This window comes from Diceros bicornis, chromosome 36 (genome assembly GCF_020826845.1).
Source record: "Diceros bicornis minor isolate mBicDic1 chromosome 36, mDicBic1.mat.cur, whole genome shotgun sequence".
Lineage (NCBI taxonomy): Eukaryota > Metazoa > Chordata > Mammalia > Perissodactyla > Rhinocerotidae > Diceros > Diceros bicornis.
The window spans coordinates 12505016-12524655 of NC_080775.1; the positions used below are offsets into that span (position 1 = coordinate 12505016).

Here is a 19640-nt window from a genome sequence, read left to right on the forward strand (position 1 = left end):
TGTTAAAATAATTTTGTTTTAGCCTCACAGGGTAGATGTTAATAGCCTCATTGTACAGATAAGGAAGCAAGTCTCAAAAATAAATAGCTCATGGGCCGGCCTGTGGCTTAGCGGTTAAGTGAGCGCACTCCGCTACTGGCGGCCCGGGGTTCCCATCCCGGCGCGCACCTACGCACCGCTTCTCTGGCCATGCTGAGGCCGCGTCCCACATACAGCAGCTAGAAGGATGTGCAACTGTGACATACAACTATCTACTGGGGCTTTGGGGAAAAAAAATGGAGGAGGATTGGCAATAGATGTTAGCTCAGAGCCGGTCTTCCTCAGCAAAAAGAGGAGGATTAGCACGGATGTTAGCTCAGGGCTGATCTTCCTCACAAAAAATAAATAAACAAATAAATAGCTCAAGGCTACACATCTCCTAAGTGGAAGAGGCATAAAGCAAAATCATTTCTTTTGACAGCTCCCCTTTCAGCTCTAAAATGCTCTAATTTTTTAGTAAAGAAAACATGCAATTTACTTACTAACCATTTTCTCCTTTCCTGTCTGCCTCCCTCTAGTGGCCACCACAGACATTGCAGTTTCTCAAGTCAATTTCATACAGTAATTCTTTATATAAAGTAAAAACATACGTTTAGCTTAATTTTTTTAGTTTACTTTAAAATTTTTAATTTATATAAAGTTCATAAGGATGGCTGTCTAACATTTGGGGGTCACGTATTACCAGCATTTGCTTAGCAAAGACCAGCCTCAGAAGACATTTATTAAAAAATTGAGGGAATATAAAGTAAGATTGTGTCAATTTCATGGATTTTCAAGTAGTAACAATAGCATAGACAAAGACCCTTCTGATGTTTCTTGTCAGCTTTTAGTCCCTTTGCGTTAAGTTCAGTTGGCACGAAGGTGCCTAGACAGGGGTGCAGTGGGACTGGAGACAGCCTGTGCCCTGGGAGTCACGCGAGGGCCCTGGCTAGGCGTGCACCAGCCCAGAGCAAGGGCCACCTGTTTTTGGTTCCCATAAAGATCCGGCGTGTGCTAGCCGGGGCTGGTCTCATCTCCCCTGCTGCCTCTTGGTTGAAACCTCAAGTCTCATTTTCTTCCCTGTTCATTTCCTGCTTTTTCTTTTTGCCTTTTCTTTCCCCCTTCTTCCTTCCTAATCCCATCATCCTTCAATTTCTTCCTTCTCTCCTCTTCACCTGCAAGAAAAGATACTGTGTAAAATTAAATTTTTACACAAAAGATGTGTACATTAAAACTTTTAAAGAAAACTAAGCTAAACATATGTTTACACATCATAAAAGCTTACCCAAGCAAAAAGAATAATAAAAAGAAAAAAAATTCTGGGAAGCACTTGCCAAAATGTCTTTTTTTTCTTGATCTGAGTTCCTCAAAAATAGGGGCTGCCTATATGACCTCTCACTCATGGATGTTTAATATTATTTAATTTTTACTAAGCCAATTCATGATAAATGCATTAGTATTTAACACAATATAGAACAAACTTTAAAAGGAAAAAAAAGAACATAAGGCCCATTATTCCTCAGGGATTAAGGACTGAGAGAACAGATTCTCTCAGAGATTTGGTTCAGAAAGGGGATAATAATATTTGCCTAATTAACTAGCATGTTGGGTAGATTAAAGTGCTTTGTAAACATTAATTAAAGATGCAGGGAGTTAGATGAGGCCAATGTGTTATTAGTGAAAAAGTTTTCTTCCCTTTAATCAAGTATCTCTTCCCAGGCAGACAAAGAAATGATCTAAGGACTAAGGAATTGGGCCCAGCCCTGAGCACTGCCAGTGACTCAGTCATTCTGTGCAACCAGCCACTTCCCTCCTCAGTTTTCTGTAAAATGGGGATAAACACAAACAGCATTTCGGAATAGAGGTGGTTATAACATCTGCCATTTGAGTATATAACAAACCCTACAGTTAATAAACCCGTGTGACTCTTGCTTTCTCCCTCCCGAGAGTTGTTCCACCCCGTGGAAACACGGGTAACATTAACTTCCACCAACTTACAAAAGCCAGCCGCAACCACCTATTAACTTCAGGGGATATTTCCACAGTGACAAAGAAGAAAATAGCGCCCAGCAATGTGGTCCAAAACTCTTGGACCAGTGTCTTCACCGCTCTGAGCCTCAGTTTTCCTCCTCTGCGAAACAGGGATAAGAAATCAGAGGATTGTTCTAAGGATTAAATGAAATAACGTGTGTATGTTCAATGCCTTTTCCGCAGGTAGTGCGTCTTCGACGCGAAGTAGTTATTTTTATTGTCATTAAATATAAAATAACCTCTCAAAGCTGGCGGGGGAGGGGGGGAGTCCCATCTCATTCAGAGCTTCCAACCCAAATCTCTGTTTTCTCTCTGCTTGTGTACCTCGGATGGGGGTGGGGTGTCACTCAGACGGTCCCCCATTCAAGCCGAACGCAGACACCGAGGACCCCGGCGAGAGGCGCCCAGGGGCAGCTCCGGCGCCGCCGGGGCCTGTCCTTTTAAGTGCCCGGGCGCGCGCTGTGTTCGGGGGGCCGAGCCCCGGCGGGAGCGCGCGGCGGGGAGGGGCGAGCGCGGCGGGGAGGGAGCGCGCGGCGGGGAGGGAGCGCGCGGCGGGAGCGCGCGCGGCGGGGCTGCGGGAGCGCGCGCGGCGCGGCGGCCCGGGACCGTCGGCAAGGCGCGCGCGGGGCTGACCGGCTAGCAGGCGGCGCGAGGGCTCCGGGTGGCCGTCCAGGTGGGCACTTGCGGTCCCCCAGGAGGGGACTCCCGCCGGGTGAGTGCGGACTTTGGGGTCCCGGACAGGGTTAGAGCGGCGGGAGGCGCCCTGGCAGCCGGTGCCTCGCCTGGCACGGCGGGGAGCGGGGCGGCGCTTGGAGTCCGCAGAAGGAGGCTTGGGCTCGGGTGGGTCTCAGGTAGAGAAGGGTCACCCCTCTTTTTGTGGCCCCCTGTCTGCGCTTCCCACGCCTCCCTGCCAGTGCCCCGTCTGCGCGATCTCTCCTTGCGCGCGCTCGCTCTCCAACACATCGCTCCCCCGGCCCCTGGAAGTTAGGGAAGATTCTGGCGCAATCCGAGGGACTGTCGTCGACCCGGTGGCCTCGCACACGGGAAGCCCGGTGCCTCCTTTGGGATTTCAGGGGTTCGCGAGCGCCCCGAGTCGGGGGCGGGGGAGAGAACGCGGCATTTTCCGGCTCCGAGGTTGTCCTTTTGGGGGGCGCACGGTGGTCGGGGGCGCGTGTTCAGCTTTGGGCGCAGAGCGGTCTGGGTTGTCCCTAACACCCCTCGCCTGTCCCGACCGCCCTTCCCCGAGCCGTGCGAGGGACCCGTCGCCCCGCTTGCCGCCGCGGCCCCCGAATTCCCGGAGCTCTGTCCCTCGCGCCGCGGAGAGGAGGGTGGGAGCCAATATTGGCAAGAGGTGACCAAAGCCACCTGTTAAACTTGAGTCCTGCGCAAAGTGACCAGTAGATTTTCGTCCCCACCCCCGCTCCCCGACCCCAACAGGTAACTGAACCACGCGGGAACTTGTGAATTTCCCGGGGAGCCGGGGCGGGAGGGATTAAAAAAAGAGAAGAAAATGTGGCCGATGTGATGCAATTTAACAAAAGGCAATAAAATAAACTCCAGTATTTCTCCAAGGCTTTGAAAGTTTCCCAGTATTGTTTTACCGAGTCTAAATTTAAGCATCTAGCTTTTTTTTTTTTTTTTTTAACCGCAGGAACTAACCTCAGAAAACTTTTTAACTCTTTGCCAGGACCTAGTTGGTGCAGAGCAGAAAACTTCAAGCGAGCAAAGGAAAATGATTTTTTGTGTCTTTTTCCCCCTAAACAGAGTAAAACTTTCAGGCCTGTTGCTGGGAACTGTAGGAAGAAAGTTCCTTCTGGCTCCAATTTTAATGGAGAACAATTTTTTTTTTTTAATCTGTATTTCTGAAAGGTATAGAAACACCAAACTACGTATAAGTGTAAACTTGAGGAAAATGTTCACAGCAGAAACGTTTATTAAAGATACTTTATTTTTTTTTAAGCACCACGTTCATAGTGCTCTAGCATGCATGAAAAGGTTTGCCCTCAAAGTTCCATGTCTGAATGTTACTGATTGTTTTTCTAGGTGGAGGAGGTATTTTCGTTCATGAGGCCCATGTGGAAATACAAACAAATGCCCTATTTACTTGGGACTGGGTGGGAAAGATGGAAGTTTTCTAGAAACTCTCTTGCCAAACTTGACGGTGTATGTATGGAATCTTGTGTCTTTTCTTGCCCAGGCCAGAAATAGGCATTTGTAAGTGACTGGACAGCACTTCAGATGAGCTTTTCTTTGAAAATTTTCGATGCTGATAATGTAAAAGTAATACATTTTCTCCATCACTAGAAATCAGAAGGCCAAAATAAGAGTGATAATTTAGAGAAGGCTGGAAAGAGGAGAGATGCTTTTAAGACAATTTGCATGCGTTTGACTCTGTGATGTCCCCCCTTGTGGCAGGGGGATTTGCCTATTTGAATGCAAGCTCTGCGTGTTCCTTAATTCATTCGACCACCCCCAGGGTGCTGAGAACTGAGCTAGTCATTGGGCACACAAGCATACCTAGATAACAGCCACGCGGCCCAAACTGATTAAAACCAGATCAGGTAAGCCTTCATCAGGAGCTGAAGATATACCTGGCCCTGGTTCCAAAGTTGTCAAGACACCTAAGGAGCCAGGAGTTGGCACCCTGCATTGATTCTAAAGATCCTCTCAAATAACTACACAAGGCAGAGACCTGATGGGAGAGAGGTGAAAGGCTGGCGTGGAGAAGAGCTCAGAATGGGGGACAACGTGCAGCTTATCTACAAGGTTGTGGGACAGCCGCCAGCGGCATGGGGGCCATTCAGGGGTAGGAGCCAGGGAATCCTAGGAGCATCCCGAACTTGAGCTCGCTCCTTGGCTGGTGAAGGGCAGCATCTCGTTTCCGTTTCCATTGCCCTTTCTGGTGGTGGTGGTGGCGGTGGCGTCCTAGCTGCCTGTGTGTGCTAAGGAGGATGCTCTGGGCACCTCTATCTCCGATAGGCTGCAGCGTTCGCCTCTCAGATCTCTGAGCGAGTCTGCTGGCCGTTGTCGAAAAGGCGTTGTTCACGTTGACACGGTGGGGTTACCAATATAGTGGAATCATGAGGACGGCCTCTGGGGAACCACAGTAAGGCCACACCCCCCAGTGATGCCGCTGTTCCCCTTCTAGACTCGCAGCATCAATCTTGAAACCTGTTTTAAGAAAGTAGTTGCTGAGTTCATAGTCCGTGCAGTCAGGATTGTGGTGAAGGCATGTGCAGGGCAGAACATTCCGCCTAATTGAAGAGGGATCTGATAGCTCTTTATGAATATATGTCTTCAGACTGGACATTTCCGAAGATCCCAGCACTGTGAAGACATAATTCTCTTTATTTTTTTATTGTAGTAAAATACATATAATATTAAAGTTATCGTTTTAAAGTGTACAAATCAGTGGCATTAAGTACATTCACATTATATGTGATTGAGAAGAATGTATTTTCTTTCATTTTTTTTCTATGGAGGTCTACAGATATCCATTAAATGAACCTTATTAATTGCATTATTCCTCACTGACTTTGTGTCTACTTAACATGTCAATAATTGAGAGAGGTATATTGAAAGACCCCACTATAATGAGGAATTTGTCAATGTCGCCTTATATTTTGAGCTAAAAAATATTCTGAGACTGTGTGTGCATACAACTTTATATTTTTATATCTAACAATATGCATTTGTAAGTTTATGTTGTTGGACATACAATATCTAATAGGAATTCAACTTTTATCGTTACATCATTACATTTATCACTAGTGAGAATTTTGGCTTAAAGTCTATTTTGCCTGATGTAATGTAGCCAAAAGTGATCTTTTTATTGTTGCTGTTGTGAATATTTGCTTGATGTATCTTTTCCCATCCTTTTTATTTTCTTTTAAATATCTTTACTTAAATATCTTAAATATCTAAACTGTCTTTACTTTTATGACCTTCAATAAACTGCACATATTTAAAGTGTAAGAAAAAGTACATTCACAATGTTGTGCCACCATCACCACAGTCTAGTTCTAGAACTTTTTCATCACCCCAAAAGGAAACTCTGCACCCATTAGCGGTCACTCCCCATTTTCCCCTCCCCAGCCCTTCACAACCACTAATCAACTTTCTCTCTCTATGGATTTGCCTGTACTGGATATTTCAGATAAATGGAATCATATACTATGTGGCCTTTTGTGTCTGGCTTCTTTCTCTTAATGCTTTCAGGATTCCTCCATGTTGTGGATGTACCAGGACTTCATTCCTTTTTATGGCTGACTAATAGTCCATTGTACAGATATACTGCAATGTGTTTACCCATTCATCAGTTCGTGGGCATTTGGGTTGTTTCCACCTTTTGGCTATTGTGAGTAGTGCTGTTATGAACATTTGTGTACAAGTTTTTGTTTGAATGCTTGTTTTCAGTTCTTTTGGGTCTATACCTAAGAGTGGAATTCCTGTGTAATATAGTAATTCTATTGAGGATTCACCAAACTGTTTTCCACAGTAGCTGTATCATTTTACGTTCCCACTAGCAGTGTGTGAGGGGTCCAGTTTCTCCACATCCTCACCAACACTTGTTATTCTCCATGGTTTTGTTTTTAATTGCCGTCCTAGTGGGCATGAACTGGCATCTCATTGTGGGTTTGATTTGCATTTCCCTAATGACTAATAATGTTGAGCATCTTTTCATGTGAAGATCAAGTGCAGATCTTCTTTGGAGAAACATCAATTCAGGGACTTGATTCTCTTCTGTATTAGCTTTTATTTCACCCAAATCTTGCATGTAAGTGTAGTTATTTTTATAGGGCTTGGTTTGTATATTATGTTCCTTCTCAACCCTTCATTCTGTTGTTTTGAGTTTCTTTTTTTTCCTGCTTTCTCTTTCAGGCTTCTGCTGCTCCTCCTATGAGACCAGTTGTCTGACTAATGCTTTGAAATATTTACTACTCTGCCTAGTTTAGTTATTGATCCAGAGGCCTGAGGTGTTCATCTATACGTTCCTCGGTATCTGTAGACTGTCTGGCACCTACCATGCGCTGAGCACTGAGCTAGCACTGCATATACAAAAATCTCAGTCCTCAGATGCTTCTCTTTTTGATGTCTGCATGTTACATTTTGTTTTTTATTTTTTAATATTTTTAAACCAAATTTTTTTTTTGCTGAGGAAGATTCGCCCTGAGCTAACATCTGTGCCAGTCTTCCTCTACTTTATATGTGGGTCACTGCCACAGCATGGCTGACAGGTGGTTGTAGGTCTGCACCCAGGATCCAAACCCGCAAACTAGGGCCGATGAAGCAGAGCGTACTGAACTTGACCACTACACCACAGGGCTAGCCCCTACATTTTGTTTTTTTTGAATTAACAGATTAATAGAGCCTGGCATAGGGGAAAAGCACAGTACTGAACTTGAAGTAAAGGGATCCACCTCAGGTTTCATCACCCAATAGCAGTGTGACCACAGGGTTCAACATTTGACCTTTCTGGAACTTGGTTTCCTGGTCAGTCATATTTGGGGCAGGATAAATACTCTCAGCCCCTTTCAGACCTTGAACCTGGAGATGATAAATTAATGATTTGCCACAGCTTTCCTTTACAAACCTAATTCTGTGAGTGTATTTAAAATAGTTTATTTTGGGCCGGCCCCGTGGCTTAGCGGTTAAGTGCGTGCGCTCTGCTACTGGCGGCCCGGGTTCGGATCCCGGGTGCGCACCGACGCGCCGCTTCTCCGGCCATGCTGAGGCCACGTCCCACATACAGCAACTAGAAGGATGGGCAACTATGACATACAACTATCTACTGGGGCTTCGGGGGAAGAAAAAAAAAAAGGAGGAGGATTGACAATAGATGTTAGCTCAGAGCCGGTCTTCCTCAGCAAAAAGAGGAGGATTAACACAGATGTTAGCTCAGGGCTGATCTTCCTCACCAAAAAAAAAAAAAAAAGTTTATTTTGCACAACTTACTTGGAGGAAGTATATGTGAAAAAAAGATGTCTGTGCTCTTGTCTACTAGACTAAACACATGAGTTTGGTCTATAGCTCCCTTCCAAAAAGGTGCATTTGGTGTTTTCTGTAAAGATTCACAGGGTTTGAAGAGCTTTAGTGAACACTTAAGTTCTTCCTGTGCTAGAGACAACTGGGAATATGGAGATGAACAAGGGGTGGTCCCTGCCCTTGAGAAACTTAGGATCTAGCAAGGGAGACGGGATCAAGGTCGAATATGAGTCGGTCGCAGAGCCCACAAGTCTTTTGGGAGCAGAGGACAGAGCTGTTCTTCCTTGCAGGCTGTCAGAACATCTGTTGGAGAATGTGACATGGGAGCGGGGCCAGCAAGGAGAGGACAGTGGAAAATGAGGATGGTAGAATGGTGGCTTTGATTATCAGGCTGAGGAATTTAGCCTTGAATTTGGGGGCATTAACGGTTGAAGCTTCATGAGTAGGGTTATGATCGCAGATCCTGTTGGCCTTGCTGTGGAGTAGACATTTGTACGTGGAGGGGGTAACTTGAAGTTGAATGGGACGTTCGGGGTTGAGGAAGGGAAGATAGAAGCATGAAGATCGAGATAAGATGGTACAAACAAGGGGATGGCACGGAAATGGCGAATGTCAAATAAAAGTTTTGATGCAAAAAAAATTTTAAAAGGCATTATTCTAGAGTGGAGAGCTAAGGACCTAGAGCCAGCTCTTTCTGATGTGCCAGATCCACGTCGAGGCTGTGGACCTCGATTTCCTCATAGGCTGGATTGTCCTCCACACACACTAGATAAACAATGAATTTGTTGACTGAGCTCCTGCTCATGCAGCCAACTTCACTTGGTGAATCAGACATCTTTAAAATGTATGAGGTCAATATGTTGTTAGACTTTTTTTTCCCTGTTGATTCCTATTGTGATTTTAGAAGTATCTTCTAAGGAAAAACATTTTAGCATCAACATGTAATAATACCATACTTAAACCAAAATTTCATTTCAAGGAACACTTCACTTTTATACATTGTTAATTATCAATTCAATTCCAAAAACATTAGGTTAACTATATATAATTACTGATACTCAACTATTTTTGGCCTTCACAAATGACAACATCGTAAGATTCAACCTAATATTTGTGGGCCAGTTGTCAGATCCTTCCCTTTTCAACCATTGTAAGAATGTAGTCGGTGAACTTGAAAATTCACATAAAAATACCGTGTGTTTAAATATTGTATTTCTTAGCTGATCCCTGTGTCATCAGGATGGTAGTTCTTACAGAAGGCGAGATGGGAGCCTCTGTATATACATCCACTGGTAAAACGGGCTTGTTCTTTTCCCTGAACAGGGCTGGCAAAGAGATATGGGGAGATAGGGTTAAAAGTCTGATGTGGTGGATTGACCCAACAGGGGGCCTTGTGTGAGCTTTGCTGGTTTGGATGTAAATCTGTTCAACTTGAGATAAGATATGTAAACCAGAGGTCAGCGTCCCATCTAACCAGGTGTTATAAATACCAGTGCTAAGTGAACGGGCTCGAAGTCATCTTTAGTTTTGTTGTGAGGATGAATGAAAAATTCAGCTAAGAATTTCGAGCTTCGTGGGGGGGATGCGGGGAAAGCATTATAAAACAATAAGGTATAATTCTTACTTCCAGGTAAGAAGTACTACATTTTGTCTCGCCCGTGTAGCCAGAGTGGGTGCTCTGGTAATTTCTGCTGAATAAATAAAGAGCGCACAAACTTGTTTAACCAAAGAACGACTTAAACTGGGATTTTCTTCTGTTTTTTTTTTTTAATTTGCTAAAGAATGCAGAAATACAATGGGCATATAGAATGTCAATTTTTAAAAAATAAGCTAAGAAGAAAAATTTGAAGTGCCTACCTCTGCAAACATTTCATCAGACAGAAGTCGATTTTCCTCTTTGATGCTTTTCTGTCTGCTTCGTCACAGGTCATTACTTTTTTGTGACTGGGAACTAAACTGGAATCCCAGCAAGGCTGTTTTCAGGGAGGTTTTGCTTTTGGAAGATCTGATTTGCATTATCTTCTGTGCAGAGATAGATGGTAAGCTGGTACAGGAGGAGACGTCTTCCCTCAGGGCCTGCTAACCAGCTACCTGGGTGAGGCCTCGCCCATGAACTTGTTTGCTTGCATGTGGGTGAGTCAATTCCTTTCATGTGGTGCATGGCCCCGAGTAAATTACCGCCTCCTATTAATAGTTGAAACTATTCATAATTGAAACAGTCTGAAGTCAACCTTTTCGACATTGTTCAGAAAGAGCTTTTCAAAAAAAAAAAAATCTAAATGAAAGCAAGGCTATTCTTCTGGAGAAGTAAAATTACTACACGTTTACATGTTTAATTGTCTTTAATACCCTTGAGTGGCAGAGGCTCAGGTCCTGAGTTTTTCCAGATGACATTTCAGAAGTCAGGAAAAAACCCCAAGTCAGAGAAAAAGAAAAATCACATGAAAAGGATGCCAAACCATTGACTACATCAACCTTCTAAAACTCCAGAACAAAACGAACTCTCCACTCCCAGCAACAACCAGCTTTTCCCTGGAGGAGGAGGATTTTCCTTTGATCTTCAGTGCTGGGATCCAGGCCTAGTTTACTGGATGGCTTAGTGAATAATTTTGGAAGCATTCTTTTCTTTCCAAGGTTTTTGTTTTCTTGACATTGAGAAAGAGCCCAAACTAAAGAACAGTTACTACATATTTATTTTACTTCAGCCTGTTATTAGTGTGCCCATTTTTATTGTTTTGGCAGGGGAAGATTCACCCTATGCTAACATCTGTGCCAATCTTCCTCCTTTTTCTTCCCCCTCGAAGCCCTGGTACATAGTTGTGTGTATAGTTGTAAGTTCTTCTGGTTCTTCTATGTGAGCCACCACCACAACATGGCTACTGACAGACAAGTGGTGTGGTTCCACACCTGGGAACTGAACCCAGGCCGCTGAAGCGGAACATGCCAAACTTTGACCCCTAGGCCATCAGGGTTGGCTCTAAGTAAATTACTGCCACTTAGGGCCATTTTTGAAGTTGGTTTTGGTCATGGATTACTCCTGTAGACATACACATGCCTGCATTCACCTTGATGTTTATTATGTGTTAATATGGAGAAGTGTTACTGGTTTAGTGTGTCTGATGTATTTACTGGGGCCAACTTTTTAACATATCGTTATTTGTGAAGCTAAGGGGAGCATCTCCTCTATGGCTGTGTTTAAGTTACTCCCCGAGGCTCCCCATTTGCCCCTGATTGAGTTGAGTGAGAGTACTTTCTCTCAATTTGAAGGATTTGGTCAATAGATACGACAGAAGGATAAAGGATGGTTACCACAATAAGGTTAACATGAGGAAACGACTCCAGAGTGTTTAACCTTTTCTTTTAGATCAAAGGGCTGTTTTAAGAATACTCTAATTGGGGCCGGCCCCATGGCTTGGCGGTTAAGTGCACGCGCTCCGCCCCGGATCCCGGGGGTGCACCGAGGCACCGCTTCTCCCGCCATGCTGAGGCCGCGTCCCACATACAGCAACTAGAAGGATATGCAGCTATGACATACAACTATCTACTATGGCTTTGAGGGGAAAAAATAAATAAATAAAATCTTTAAAAAACAAAAAAAAGAATACTCTAATAAAAAAAAAAAGATGGTTTTAGTGTTTTAAAATATGTTTATTTAAGTAACGGATATTAAGTCTATATTTTGTGACAAATATTTTCCAAAATCCTGTGGCTATATTAAAAAAAAGGAAAAGAGCTTTGCCTACAAGGAGCTTATACGGAACCTAATTGAGGAACAAAGAATTACGTGCAGAATGAAAGCTAATGTGATGGGCCGTATCCGTGTGACAAGGACGGCATTGTGTAGTTAAGTGGTGGGCTGTGAACAGTCGTACTGAAGGAGCCAAGTGGAGAGGTCGTGATGAGGAGCATCATGAAGGAAAGTTCAACAAAGTCTGGTACAGCTTTTGAGCTAGGCTTTGAAGACTGGGAGGAGAGAGATGGGGAGGCAGTCAAAATGGGGCTCACAATTGAGCAGAACATGAAGGAAGTCCGGCTGGATAAAAAGGTTGATATTGTGGAAAATAAGGCTGAAGAGCTAAGATTAGGCCAGATTCTCGAGGGACACTTTAAAGCCCTATGTTCTTATGGAGAGGTTCCTGGGCGGGATAGATTAGGAAAATAAAAACTGTGCCAACTTTGACACGCCTGTGGTACCAAAAGTAACCCAGGATTTCAGAAAGATTATTTAAGTACTTGCAATTCACTGGTGAATATTGTGCTGAGTATCGCTTTTATTTTTAACAAAGCTTTAGAGAGTAGGTAACTTGGAAGACAATGAACTTTAGGACCAATAACTACTTGTACCTCTCTGCTGGGTCAGCTCTGTACATTTGTGTCTGTGCATCTTTGGTCTGGCGAGGGATGGGAGGATACAGAGACTGTACTCTCTGTGTACCATTGGAGATGAACTGAGACTTGTGCTCAGAATGATCAGATGTGTTGTGATAACTGGAGTAAAACCATTTTTATAGAGTTAGAAATTATTTTTAGGGGAGAAATGCAGTGGTTAATTTAGTTTACAAATTTTGTTAAAGCCCTAATTAAGTTGAATAATAGAAAAGAAAGAATATCAGTACTGTTTCTTTTAATTTGTGGGTTGGGTTAATACAACAATTTAAAAGAGTGGTGGCATCATTCATAGCTTCATCTTCTAGTTAATTTCTTACTATAAAACTCATGTTTGTTAACACACGTTATTTACATGAAAATAGGATTTAACACAGAACCAGAAGGAAACTATAAAAGTGGAACTCCCAACTTGTGTGTTCACACACATCAGAGCAGAGTGCCTATCGCATCAGTCCACATTCAGAAGAGTGAATGTTGTCAAGAGCTCCTAGCATTAAGGCCAACAAGGGCTAATTTGTGTTTACTGATTATTTCATCGGAGTGTGTCAAGGCCATTGAAAATAGCGGTCCCTTTATTTTCCCCCACTGCTTGCCCATATGAAAAGCCCATTCATGATAATGAGCTGTGGTGACTCAGAAATGGTTCCCACTGTGAATCTCTTTCATTTTTAATGTTCTTGAAGGTCAAGAAAGACGTATCTTTTTGAAAGTGTCTTGGCTGTTACATCATCATATTAGGATTTCTCAGGATGTAGCTTTAAAGATGGTTTCTTTCCTAAGATTGTTTTTCTAGGTCTGGGAACAAATCTTCACAGAATTCCTGTAAGTGGAAGTTGGAGAGAATGAGATGATTGAAGAGTAGGGCTTGGGTGCAGCAGTGACCCTGTCCTGGTATATTTACAAGTGTGCACGTTGACCCTGTCCTAGTGTATAGCCTGATGTGGGAAGGAGGATATTTTTCAGAAGCTTACTTCTACCCCTTTCCCAGCTAAGCTGTGCCTCTGCTGACTGTACCTTAGCACAGTTGGTTGATAGTGAGTGTCTGGACAGGGGATGAGAGTCTGTAACCTGTACCACAGGTCCATGGGGTTCAGAATCCTAACACTCAGGCTGAACTTTTTCTTTTGTGAAGAGTTTACCTTGGCCGTGGATTGGAGCAGTTCTCGTTTTAAGGTGTACTACAGACATGCTAAGCAAAATTAGTTTCACATCACTTGGTTAAGGTAGATAGTTTTTCCGTTCATGTGCAGAACTAGCAAAGACAATAATCACCCTTGTGCTCTTGTTTAGCCTGCTTGTAGGGACTCCAAGTCTTAGAAGATATGATTCCCTCCCCCCCACCTAGGAGGCACAAAGCCTCCTAGGTGAATGTGAGGGAACTTAATATATTTGTTCCAGCTTAGAGTCTTCGGTAAATTGGCTCAGGTCAGCCTTTCCCTGGTTAATCTGGAGCTAAGTTGTGATCTCAGAAAAGTTTATCTTCAGGGTTTTTTTCCTCCTTCCTGTTAAACTCATGCCATCTTCAGCCCTTCCCTCCTCAACTGCCCCAGGGTTTCTAGATTATGTTTGTCTTCTCTTCTTCCCTCATTAAATCGGAACTCGTCTGCCCTATAGCATCTCCTTAGATACTGGGCTTTCAAAGTTTCCAGGTGATAAAATGGTCTGATAAATCATTATTCTTCAAACCTCCAGGAAATCTTCCATTTCTGTTTTCCCAGCAGTAGGAGTTAGGGGCCCAAGGAAACAGGCAGATACCCTTCAGTGGATGAAGCAGACCAGGCATATGCATCCTATAGGACAATCACGTTGTGACCCCGCTCACCCACGCATCCCACCATTGGCATATGTTCCTGGTTGTGGATGTTATGTATGGAGACAGTGTTGTATGTGTTTTAAATGTTTATAAATGGAATTGTGCTGAGAATCTACTTATAACTTTCCAATCACTACATTTTAAGATCTACCCATGCCATTGTCCAGTTGATTGCTTCTGACTGGTGCACAGTATTCTGCAGTAAAAGCATTCACGTTTTTATTTTATTTTTTTTTTTTTTGGTGAGGAAGATTGGCCCTGAGCTAACATCCATTGCCAGTCTTCCTCTTTTTTTGCTGAGGAAGATTGGCTCTGAGCTAACATCTATGCCCATCTTCCTCTATTTTTTGTATGTGGGATGCCGCCACAGCATGGCTTGATGAGCGGTGCATTGGTCTGTGCCCAGGATTCGAACCTGTGAACCCTGGGCCGCCAAAGCAGAGCACACAAACTTAACCACTGCACCACCGGGCCAGCCCCCTCACCACGTTTTTACTTACTCTTGGAGTTCATAGTGGGTGGTGAGCCTAGATTGCCGCCAGCTCTACTCTCCTAAGTGGCACTATGATAACCATCCTTGTACGTGTTCCCTTATATATCTGGGAGAGAATTCTCTGGAGTACGCTGAGCTACTGAGTGGGGTTTTTGGATCACAGGATACCTTGAGTTTCACTAAGTACTGCCAGATTGCCCTGCAGAATGAGTGCTGCATGAAGATTCCTGTTTCCCCACATTCTTGCTCATACTTGCTGTTTTTTTAATTACCTAATTTTTTTCAATTGAGTAGGTATAAAATAACGTCTTATGGTAGTTTTAACTTGTACTTTTTTGTTGGCTGGTAAGGTTGAACATCTCTCATGTACTTCTTAGTCACTTGGGGTTCCTCTCTTGTGAACTGCCTAATCATATTCCTTGTTCCTTTTTTTTTTCTCATGAGTTTCCTGTCTTTCTTGTAGACTTAGAAGTTTTTCATATATTCTAGCTATCAATTTCTTTTATTAGACATAGTAAACATCTCTACTAGCCACTTTTCTGTTAACATTGTCTATGGTGTCCATAATTTTTATGTAGATAGATTCATTAAAATGTTCTCCTTATGATTTGTGTGTTTTGGGTCCTAATGAATAGAAAGATCAATGGAGCAGGATAGGAAATTCAGAAATAGTACCTCAGACATACACATTTAGTATAAAATAAGATTTAATATTTCAAAAGAGTGGAAAAGATGAATTTTTCAATACTGGGCATTTGGGCAGTTGGGTAGCCTTCTTGGCTTGGGAGTGGAGAATTAGGTCTTGACTTCACACTTTATACTAATATAAATTCAAGTTGGATCAGATATTTAAATAGGAAAAGTGAAACCATAAAAATGCTAAGTAGAAAATATGGGAGGTATTTTATTTATATTCTTAGAATAGGAGAGGCCTTTCTAAGTTCACAAAACCCACAAGGCATAAACAAAAAGATTGATGAATTCAACTATATAAAAATAAAAAATTCTTCCAATCAGATTACAAATTAAGAAAAAATATTTGCAACTTATATCAAACAGTTTCTGGGCTTGCTAGTTTGTTTCATGGGTCTGTGTGTCTATTCTAGTACCACTACCTTGTGCCTTAATTACTGTTACTTTATAACGACTCTGGAAATCTGATGAGGCCAGTTCCCCCAACTTCTTTAGGAGTCTCGTAGTTGTTCATAGCCCTTTGTTCTTCCTAATGCATTTTTTCTCCTTTTTTTTAATGCCCAAAAAATTAAAAAATCAGCCTGTTGGATTTCTCCAAGAACAACCCTCTGGTGATTTCAATTGCTCTATTAGCTGCACTGTCCAATAGAGCTTCCTAGGGTCATGGACGTTTTCCATTAAGTAATTAATGCTTGAAATGTGGCTAGTACAGCAGAGGAATGGAATCTTTTATTTTAATTTAATTTAAATTAATTTCAATTTCAATAACCACATGGAGCTAGAGTCTGTTGCGCAGCCCATATCTGTAGCTTCCGTGCAATTCAATTTTAGGAGACTGGCTATCTTTATGATATTGAATCTTCTAGGCCTGAACATGGTATCTCTTTATTTAGTTCTTTATTGATTTTCAATAACATTTTATTATCTTCTTCCGTAAAAGTTTGCACATCTTTTGTTAAATATATTTCTAAGTAAAATAATAAATACATACATGTATGCATATATATTTTATGCTTTTTTTTGGCGGGGGGGGGTGAAGAAGATTCGCCCTGAGCTAACATCTGTTGCCAATCCTCCTCTTTTTGCTGAGGAAGATTGGCCCTGGGCTAACATCCTGCCGATCTTCCTCTACTTTATATGTGGGACGCCTGCCACAGTATGGCTTGGTAAGCGGTACATAGGTCCGCACGTGGAATCCAAACCCGCAAACCCTGGGCCGCCAAGGTGGAGCATGTGAACTTAACCGCTACGCCACGGGGCCGGCCCCTATTTTATGCTATTTTTAATGGTATCTTTTTTAGTTATTGTTTGTGGCTAGTATATAGAAATTGATTTTTTTATATTGATTTATATCCAGTGACTTTGTTAAACTCTTTTTGATTCTAATAATTTATGAGATTCTTTGGAGTTCTCTGTAAAGACCGTAATTATCTGTGAATAATGACATTTTTGTTTCTTCCATTGCAATCCTTGTAGATTTTTTTTTCCTTGCCGTCTATGTGAGTTAGGACTTAAAAATACCGTGTAGAATAGGAATGGTGATAATCGGAATGGTTTTAATGTTTTGCTATTAAATCTGATGTTTGCTACCATTTTTTGTGGATATTTTTTTATCGGGTTAAGCATGTTCTCAAGCATGTTCTCCCCTCATAATTTGTGAAGTTTTTAAAAAATTATGCTTAATATTAAATTCATCGAATGCCTTTTTGTCATCTATTGAGATGAGCGTATGACTTTTCTCCTTTAACCTATTAATGTGCTACTTTATATTGGAAAATCAATGTTATGCCAACCTTACATTCTTGGGATTAACTCATCTTGGTCATTAGTTGTTTTCCACACCCAGCTTACTCATCATTTTGTTTAGGACTTTTTGCATCTGTGTTTATGAATGAAACTGACCTGTAATTTTTTCTTTCTCATACATTGTTTGGGTTTTAATGTCAAGGTTTTAACAGCCTCAAAATGAGATGAGTTTGTTTCTTGTTCTCTTCTCTGGGAAAGCTTGTATAGGCTTGGAGTTATTTGTTCCTTGAATGCTTGATAGAACTCTCTGGCAAAACTTTCCAGATCTGCTGTTTTCAGTCTTGGAAGATTTTTATCAGCTGATCCATTTTCTTCAATGGTTATATGACGATTCACATTTTTTTCGTTTATTCTTGAATATTTTAGGAATTTGTCCATTTCATCTATGTTTTCAAATTTACTGGCATAAAGTTGTTCATAATATCCTCTTTTCGATATCTGTGGCAACTGTCATTATGTTGCCCTTTTCATTGTGATATTGTTTGTCTGGTTTTTTTCTTGATTAGTTCTACCAAACGGTTGTCGATTTTATTAGTGTTTTCAAAACACTAAATTCTGAAATTTAGTTCTCTGTTGTATGAGAGAGTAGCTGTGTGAAGAGAGCTGCTCGACGGAGGCTATGTTCCCAGGTAGAAGGACAAACCGCCCTTGAGGGGCCTGGCAGGAGCGAGCTGGCAGCCTGACTCTCCTGCTGGTGTCTCCCATTGGCTGATCTCAGCCAGAAGCCAGAAGGCAAGGGTGCTCTTTGATATACTCCTGCGTGCTGAGGCAGGAGAGTTGGCTGGAAAGGATGGAGACTGGATCTTCGGGAGGGGGGATCTGTCAAACCCAAAATGTCCCGTAGAGTATCTTTCATCGATTCTGGAAAATTCTCAGCCATTATCTCTTTAAACATTACTTCTGCCTCATTATTTCTCCTCCCCTCTGGAACTCCGGTTAAACATAAACCACAAACATAAACATAAGCCTTTTCACTCTGTGCTCTGTCCTGAGCCCGTCTTTCAGATTTTTCACATCTGTCTCTGTGCTACATTCTGGATAAATAACAGATTTCTGCAGATCTGTTTTCCTTCCTTCCTTCTCCCGTCAGCTGAATTTAATCTTCTGTTTATCCCATTCACTAAGTTTTTTAATTGTTATTAAATTTTTCTTTTTAAAAAGTTCCATTTGGTTCTTTTTCAAATTACCCTGGTCATTTTTTATGATGGTACAGTTTCCTTCTGCCGGTCCTTGGAAGAGAGAGGAGACAACGATATTTTTCAGATTTTATCCAGCATCTAAAAGGATCATATTTTATCTCAGCAGCACGGCCAGCCAGGCCGTCCAGTCCCCAGAGTGCTAGAAAGAAAGGTTTTCTCTGTGGGGTTGTTACCTTCTCTTCTCTCCTGCTCTTCCCCTTAGCTAATTAGTAGGCTCAAGCTTTCCTACTCTTAAAAACAAAACAAAATAAGGCAACAAAACCAAAAAATCACTCAAAAAGCCTTTCTTCAGCCCTGTTGTCCTCTGTAGCTGCTGCCTCCTCTGTCTCTTTCCTGTCACAACCCACATTCTAAAGCCCTCACCGTCCACCTCCCCCACCCCCATTCCCTTCCCAGCCCGTCTCTCCACCGATCCTTATTTATAAGGTCAGCCATGTCGACGAATTCCAGGGATGGTTTTCAGTCGTTATTCTGTTTCACCTTTCTGTGGCCACCGTCAACCTCTCTTTCATTCTTGAAATACTCTCTTGCCCTGACTGTTAGGGCAAAATTTCATGGATTCTTTCTCCTTAATCTCTAGCATCATTCCAGTTCTAACCTTCCAGCCACAGGGGTTTTCAACTCTATCATCTCTTATGTGAACCGTTAAAGTAACTTGGTGACTGCTTTTATTACTCTTTAAATAGATTATTTATGGAATAGTGGAGATGTGCGGCATTCGAAAGATAGAAAAGATCGTCCAGTAAAGTGTGACCTCCCACCCTAGTCTCCTTCCCATCCATCTCTCTCTCCCCCGAGGCGGCCATTGTTAGCATTTTTCTTGTGTATCCTTCTAGAGAGATTCTCTGCGCATAAAAGCATAAACATGTCTATTTCCTCCCTTGTTTCCCTGGACAGGTGGAAGTATACTAAACTCTGTTCCTTCCCCTGCTCTGTCCACACACCCCATGCGTCTTGGAGATCGCTGAGCTGCCCCATTCTTCCTTTAAACAGGACGTGGTATTCAGTTATCCCAGTTGCTTCTAAGTACTTCCCCTGGTTCTCTCTGCCGTCTAACTGTTGCCAGAGTTATCTTTCTACACAAATGTGATTGTGTCACCCCCCTGGGTAGAAGCCGTCCTTGGCTCCCAGTGTCCTGCGGGTGAGGTTCACAGTTCAGAGCCTCTTGGCTCTGGGCCTCTTCGCCGTCTCCCTCTATTCGCGCTTCTCTCTG

The 19640-nt window shown here is 42.6% G+C and overlaps 1 protein-coding gene across 3 annotated transcripts in view; it reads left to right on the plus strand.

Annotated features, from left to right (window-relative positions):
• The first annotated feature begins 2673 nt into the window (after nt 1-2673).
• PROSER2 (proline and serine rich 2) overlaps nt 2674-19640 on the plus strand; it is a 43648-nt gene continuing 26681 nt past the window's right edge. The window contains exon 1 of one of the 3 annotated variants that reach the window (XM_058532415.1): nt 2674-2722. Coding sequence is in view for 1 of the 3 variants with exons in the window: in XM_058532413.1 (XP_058388396.1) it covers nt 10144-10167 (24 nt within the window). In the remaining 2 variants the exon portion in view is untranslated. Of the gene's footprint in view, nt 2762-9908; nt 10168-19640 lie in introns of those variants that run through there. The other 2 variants (XM_058532414.1, XM_058532413.1) reach the window with 2 other exon arrangements.